This window comes from Tupaia chinensis, unplaced genomic scaffold (assembly GCF_000334495.1).
Source record: "Tupaia chinensis unplaced genomic scaffold, TupChi_1.0 Scaffold000054_1, whole genome shotgun sequence".
NCBI lineage: Eukaryota > Metazoa > Chordata > Mammalia > Scandentia > Tupaiidae > Tupaia > Tupaia belangeri.
Window position 1 is genome coordinate 9,215,003 of NW_006159512.1, and position 7,891 is coordinate 9,222,893.

At 46.6% G+C, this 7,891-nt stretch overlaps 1 protein-coding gene across 1 annotated transcript in view; it reads left to right on the forward strand.

The window, feature by feature from the left end:
• The window catches only part of GABRB1 (gamma-aminobutyric acid type A receptor subunit beta1), a 353,552-nt gene that overhangs the window by 317,342 nt on the left and 28,319 nt on the right, over positions 1 to 7,891 (forward strand). Inside the window, exon 4 of the mRNA XM_027775586.1 lies at positions 7,817 to 7,878. Within this exon, the coding sequence (XP_027631387.1) occupies positions 7,817 to 7,878 (62 nt within the window). The remainder of the gene's footprint in view (positions 1 to 7,816; positions 7,879 to 7,891) is intronic.

Here is a 7,891-nt window from a genome sequence, read left to right on the forward strand (position 1 = left end):
ATTTCTCGCTTTCTGTCTCTATGTCTCTCTCTGTCTGTCTGGCGAGCGCACGCGTCCTATAGCGAAAATCTCTCTCAAAAAAAAAAAAATATTGTTACTATAAACTTAGGCTTTTAAAATAAAATTTTGTTTTTTAAATTAAAACAGAGATGCTTATATGCAAGAACATCCTTGTTTTGTTTTGTTTTGTTTCTCCCGTAGGGCATATGTGCTCACCAGAGAGAGAGAGTGAAAATGAAAAATCCCCGGGGGATGGCCACACCACGATTTCTTCTCATTTTCTTCTTGGGATTTTGGGCATGTATGCACATGTACCTGGCCTGTTTTTCAATCTATCAGGTTTGGGAGGTGTATTTCATCATATGAAAAGGTCCCTGGGAGGAATTATTCCAGGCCTGACACAGAGTCAGCTATGTGGGATCCAGGCACCTTAACCTCCATACCACCTGGCCTCCCCATCTTCATTTTAAGAATATTTTTAATAATCAAGGAGTCCCCAACCTTTCAGCACCAGGGACAGATTTCATGGAAGATACTTTTCCTACAAATAGGAGGGGAGGGAGGAATGATCGTAGAATGATTCCAGCACATTCCATTTGTTGTGCACTTTATATTGTTCTTATTAAATTGCAATATGAAATGAAATAATTATACAACTCACCATGATGCAGAGCCAGTGGGAGCCCTGAGCTTATTTTCCTGCAACTAGACAGTTCCATCTAGGGGTTTCTGTGAGAATCGTATCCCTCTACGGATCTGGCAGGAGGTTGAGCTAAGGTACTGTGAGAGATGGGGAGAGGCTGTAAACACAGATGAAGCTTCATTCACTCTCCTACTGCTCACCTCCTGCTGTGTGGCCCACTGCATAACAGGCCACAGACGGGTGCTGCTCCACGGCACAGGGGGTGGGAACCCCACAACAGCCCATTAATGCACCGTAGTGTACTTACAACTCTTCCAGTTAAGGACACTTAGATGGCTTCACATATTTTGCTGTTAGAGAAAGCACTTTGATGGATAATCCTGCATTCACATTCTTCAGTTCAGTTCGCTCTGTGGGACAGGTTTATGGAACAGGACTTGCTAGGCCAAAGAGTATATATACTTACACAGCAATGGCTACAGCTAACCTGTGTTCTCTGTGCACTTCACCAAGTTCCTCTCACCTGCAACGCAAGGGTATCTGCTTCCCCACATGCTCCGCAGAAATCGTGTTGTTACTTTGTGGACTTTTGCCAAGCTATGATGCCAAAAAAGGTATCTTGGTATAGTTTGCATTTTAATTTGTAGTACTGTTATTCAGAAAGAGGTTGGGGTTTTTACTTTTTCAATGAACTCTTCATTTTTTTTCCTTTTTTGTCATTAGGTTTTGGTCCTTTTTTCTTTTACTTTTTATTCCCCCCCATGGGGCACATACACTTGCCAGAGATAGGAGGGAGAAAGCACCCTCCAACGGGCATGGTCCGACTGCAATCCCTTGTCTAGTTCTCATCCTGTCAGGATTTGGGGGACACACACCTACCGGGCATATTTTTAAGCTCCAGGGGCTGGGATTTGAACTGCTCAGTTGGCCATACAGGGCCTGACCACCAGGCTATAGAGTCATATTGGAAGTTTTTATGTTTGAAGAAGATGAATCCTAATTTGCCATATGCACTGAGTTTTGGTTTTGTTTTGTTTGTGCCATAGGGTGCATGCGAGAGAGACAGTGAGAGGGAAGGTGAGAACTCACCCCCGGGGGTGGCCACGCTGTGATCTCTTCTCCATTCTCTTCCCGGGATTCTGGGCACTCACACACATGCGTGGTGTGATTTTTCAAGTCACCAGGCCCAGGACTCAGACCGCAGTTGGCCCTGTGGGAGTTCAGAAGCTGAACTACCGGCCCCTGAATTGTATTTATTTAGTCATCGCTTCAAGGCAGCGTCTCACTGTACCATGCCCCTCGTGCCGAGGGTTATAGGGACAGACCAGCCGCCTGTCGTCCGCAGAACCAGAAGTCCAACCGGGGTCTGCCATGTGGCCTCGTTCTGGGAGGCAAAGGATTTCCGCTGTACTATTGGGTCTATTCATTGTGTTTCTTATTTGCTTTTGAGTTAATTTTTGGGTTTGTTGCCACACTTAAAAAATGTAGTTGCATGTGTCAATTTTTTAAGGCTTCTGTATTAGCTGGCGTTATTAGGAAGGCCTCCTCCGTGCCAAGTTAATAAAGTGATTCCCTCGTGTTTTGTTCAAGTGAGTGTGCGGCTGTATTTCCTGGCTGGCTCTGCATTCCGTGTGAGTTTTATGACAGTTTATGTCATAAAATATAAGTACAAACTAATTTTCCTAGTAGCTCCCCAGGTTTTCCAGCACGATTTACTAAACTGTCTTTTCCCTAAATATTTGAGGTGCCTAAAATATTTAGTATTTTACCAAATAGTAAATCCTCCTGCATATTTGGCGCTACTTTTGAGTTTCCTACTGTGGCCCACTGATTTCTCTGTCTGCTCTAACACCGGAACCAAATCACACTACTGTAATAATGGAGGCTTTATGACGCGTGACTCCCAGCAGGGCTAGCTGCTGCTCTTTCTCGAATCATGTTGGAGTTTTCTTGGATGATCTGATTTTTCTTTTCACTTAAGAATCATTTTGCCTAGTTCCCAAAACAAAAAGCTCACCAGCATTGTCAGACAAACACATTCAATTATAAATGAATTTATGATGCTGAATCTTCCTATTCAAAATTATGCTTGTATTCAAGATGTTCTATAGACATTAGTCCATAATCTCTTTTCCTTTCTTTTTTAATTTTGTTATAGGGCGTATGTGCTTGCTAGACAGAGACAGATATATAGAGAGAGATCGGAGAGGAAGGTGAGAACGCATCTCTCAGGAGGAATGGCCACGCTGCAGTCCCTTCTTCTTCATTCTCCTCTTGGGATTTTCAGCATGCGCACACACATGCTCAGTGTATTTTTCGAGTCGCCAGGTCCAGGACTCCAACCATATAGTCAGCCGTGTGGATCCAGCCACCTTAACCACCCCGCCACCGGCTGACCCACTCTATAATCTCTTCTTACTCAGACTAGCATATAAGAAGTCTAATACTCTTTCCTCTTGTACTCTCTGCCTGGAAGATTGTAAGATTCTTCTTTTACCCTTGGCGTTCAGGAGCGAGGTCAGGATCACCTGATGTAATGAGTCCTTCGATCTGCAGAACAGTTTACTCATTAAGCCCAAGACAATCTGTGTTTTCTTCTTGTTTACGGCAGTTCCTCCTCTACAGCCCTCTTCTTTGAGGAATACCACGATTCTTATTTTAGATCGCCTAGATGAGCTTTTCCAAGCCTTTTTTTTTCATGCTTTCCAAATCTCTATGATTTTGTTCTCTGTCATGCCGTCCTCAGTCATTTCTCCTGGGAAAAGAGGCTTGAGTCCACGAATGGAGGCCACAGTCTCCTAAGTAAGCCATCAAGTTGCGTCTGTCTGTCTGTCTACTTACTCATCTGTCTCTATTTGTCCCCCCTGTGGGGTTTTTGTACGTTTTTATCAGATTCTCAAGAATCTGTCCGCCCAGCCTGTGCAGCGCGGTAGCAGCATGCCGGTCTGTGGGGAGAGAAGCCACGGCCAGCCAGTGGCCGAGTCCCTGAAGCGCAGTGTGAAACACACCAGGCGGCTGCATGCAGAGCCAGGGTTCTGTGGGCCTGAGGGCTGGAGGAAGAGGGCCAAGCTCCACGGCCCTGTGACGGGTCTCCCTCTCCCTCTCTCCTCTTCTAAGTGCACACACAACCTATCATAAATAAAAAACAAGAAAGAAGAAAGATGACCACCGTCTCACAGTCATATTCTATTTTAGTATAAACCCCCAATATGCCAGTTAGTTCCAAGTATATGTAGCAGAAAGTAGCTCCCACTCCTCCTCCACACTGGGTCATTGTGGAATGGGTGACTGGATCCAGATCCCCCTGCAGAGAGGGGAAGTTCTCGAACCTAGGAAGAGATGAAATAAGGCTAGACCTCAGTACAGCAGGGAAGTGACTCTGAGGCTGGCTGAGCCACGCAAAAGGCTCTGAGATCCTCCATGCTGACCTCCCTAGACATATCAGCTACTCTGGTCCCTGCGATTGGGGCCGGCTGGGGTGGGAGGGGATCATGGGGTGTAGACTTATGTGTGTCTCTCTCTGACTCTAAAATTGGTGGAATAAATAAATAAGCTTAAAATTATTTCATTTTCCTAAACAGAAAAATTAAAATGGAAGCTATTACAAGAAACAATAACATCTATAGGGTGATTAAAACTCACAAATATTGGGACCAGTAGTTGGCGTAATGGCTACGTCACTGAACTCCCACGTAGTCGACCACAGTTTAACTCCCAAACCTGGTGGCTTAAACTCATGCCAGGCGCGTGTGCGTGCGTGCCCAAGATCCCGAGAGGAGAATGGAGGAGACAGGATTGCGGCGTGGCCATCCCGCCCGGGGAGTGATTTCTCGCTGTCTCTCTGTGTCTTTCTGGCGAGCACACGCACCCTATAGCAAAAACCTCTCAACAAAAAAAAAACCTCACAAATATTAAACAGTTGTAAATTCAATGAGTTCAGGGGTAAGAATTCAAAAAGAGCATTTTGAAGAGAAGGTAAACTGTTTAAAGTAGCATAGTTAAGACAGCTTTGGCCCACGCCCTCTGAAAAAAAGGCCATGGGGGTGCATAGATTAGAATTTCCTACATTCCTGTAATGACGGTAGTATAAACCCTTAGCACTGGACCTTGAATTTCTAACGCTTTATTATTTTTTGTAATTTTTCCTTTATTTATTCTAGGGCACGTGTGTGTACACGTGATAGTGAGTGAAAAGCGAGAGAGGGAAACAGAGACAGAGAGCGGAAGGAAGCACCTCCAAACAGGGCCTAGCCGGGTCACAGTCCTTTCCCCCTATTATCCGTACCATGCCATCAAGATTGTAGGCTTGCGGCCACCGGGGCTGGGGTTTGAACCTCAGTAACATATGAGGGCCAGCTTCCTCTGCACAGTGCTTAACCACTGCACGGTGGGTCCAGCCCTGCTCCTAGATTCTAAATGTGTGATTCTTTTTGTCTTTCGAAATGACGTTGCCAGCATTAATAAGAGAGGTTCGCATTACGGCCCCTACAAAGAGCTTCGTGGTTACCTTTGGAGCATGTGTCCTGGTGACCCCAATGGAAAAGAGGCCCGTGCTTCTTTACTTGAGATGAATGTAAATAGAAAACGAATTTAGAAAGGTCTTCTCTGTCTCTAGCTAGTAGAAAGAGAAAAACAGAGTCTGAAATATGCCTCAAATTATTTTTAGATTTTTTAATGGGTCCATACATTTCTTTCCGGGCAATTACTCTCCTACGTGGCCGTAACCCAGTGGCACCACTGGCTGGAAGGGGGACTGAAAGTCCTCCCACACGGCCCTTCAGTGCCGAAGTCCGAGGGCAGACCCGCTGCCACCATGTGCACCCTCCCGCATTCCTCTTGGGTTAATCGAAGTTCACCTGCTTACGAACGAAGATACAAAAGTATTACCCAGAGTTCCTGCTGGTGGCATGGTGGTTAAGGTGGCTGGGTCCCACACAGCTTACTTCATGGTTCGAGTACCAGACCTGGCACGTGTGCATGTGTGCCCAAAACCCCAAGAGGAGGACGAAGGAGGAAAGACTGGCCTGGTCACCCTCCCTGGGGGGTGCTTTCTCACTTTCCCTCTCTCCTTCCTCTCCGTCTCTCTCCCCGGAAAGCATGTGCCCTGCAGAAAAACAAAGAAGTACATAACCACGGAAATAGGAGTGTGTGTGGTTCCTGGGGCCAGCTCTCTGGCACAGCAGTAAAGAGGTGCTCGAGAGAGGCTGCATCCTCCTTGGCGAGCGTGGTGGACTCCCAGCCCGGTCCACCTGGAACATGCCCGCCACACCTGCACGTGCTCAGAGCTGATGGGCGGAGCACGGGGAAGGGACTGTGGCGTGGCCAGCCGTGGAGGGTACTCTTTTCTCGCTCTCTCTCTCTCACACACACACACACATACATACATACATACATGCACACATACATACATGCACACATACATACACGCACACATACATACATGCACACATACATACATACACACATACATACATGCTTCCTCTATTGCAAATAAAGAAAATAATTCATTTAGTGGCTGAAATGTTTGCCTACATATGAGATATAATAATATTAGCTAAAATAAAAGGATATGAATAGAGACTTTCCTAATTTTTTAAAATAAATGTATGTTTATTTTTTAAATATCTCGCTCAGTTAATGGAAATGTACAAATCTAGTCTTACACTCTGTCCTTCCATCCTTTCCCTCTTTCTATTGCCCCCTCCCCTCCTTTTTCTTTTTTTTTTTTTTTAGTTTTTGCTCTAGGGCACATGCACTTGCCAGAGAGAGAGAGACAGAGAAAGAGGGAAACCGAGAAATCACCTCCCAGGGGCATGGCCATACTGCAGTCCTTTCTCTTCCCGTCTCCTCTTGGGATTTTGGGCATGCACGCACATGTGCCTGGTGTGAGTTTTAAGCCTCAGGCCCAGATCTCAAACCACACAGCGGACCATGTGGGACCCAGTGCTTTAGCCACCACACCACTGTGGATTCCAGCTTTATCCTCCCCTTTTAACAAATAGATACTCATTTATTATTACTTGTTAGTGTGGGGGGCCGGCAAATGGCATAGTGGTTAAGGTGTTGGACTCCCGCATGGCTGACTGTGATTCCAGTCCCGGACCTGACAGCTTGCTTTCTCACTTTCTCTATCTCTCTCTATCTCTCTCTGGTCTAATTAAAATCATAATAATAACAAATGGAATTAAATAATTTTTATGAATAATTACTTGTTAGTGTCATTATTGGTGTTAAATAATGCATGTCCAAAATCCACAGTCAGGAACCTAAAATCCAGCCAACTTCCAGGGGCTTTTTAAAACATTTTTGCCAGAGAACATGAAGGCTCACCAGAGAGAGAGAAAAAAAGAGAGGGAAAATGAGAGAGCACACCCCCCTCTCTCCCTTCTCTCCCCAGGGGCATAGCCATGCCACAGTCCCTTCTCTTCCATTCTCCTCTGGGGACTGTAGACACACAAGCACATGCACCTGACATGCTTTCTAGGCCACCAGGTCTGGAACTCAAACCGCACAGTCAGCCAGGTGGGATCCAGCCTCCCTAACCACCATGCCACCGGCTGGCCCTACCCGCTCCTTTAACAAAAGAGGGCCGCTGAGACACTGAGAGTGAGTGTGTGGCACTGATACCAAGTACTACGAAATGATCCGGAGCTTCTGTCTACTGAAGCCAGGTCACGTGGCCACGGGTTTTCTCAGCGAGGTCACGACCAGCCCATCAGACACGGCTCTCGACCTGCGAGCTCTCTGCCACCCGACGCAAAGCCACGCAACCCCATCATCTGCGTCTTCCCGCCAGCTCTCAGGCTGTCTTCAGGATGAATTCCAGGGGCCAGCGGGTGGCGGCGTGATTAAGGCACTGGACTCCCATGTAGTGGACTGCGGTTTGAGTCTCAGACCCAGCTCCTTGAAACTCACACCAGGCCGTGTGCGTGCGTGCCCAAGATCCCAAGAGGAGAGTAGAGGAGAAGGGATTGTGGCTTGGCCATCCCCCCACCACTGCCCCAGAGGGGATTTCTCACTTTCTGTCTCCCTGTCTCTCTGACAAGTGCATTAGTCATATAGGGGGGAAAACCTCTAATATATATGTGTATACACACACACACATGTAGATACAGATATGAATTTCTGGACCACTGAGCGCTACTGAACACACTGGCTTGTGCTCGGTTTCAGATGGCTACACCACCGACGACATTGAGTTTTACTGGAACGGAGGAGAAGCAGCCGGAACCGGGGTCAATAAAAACG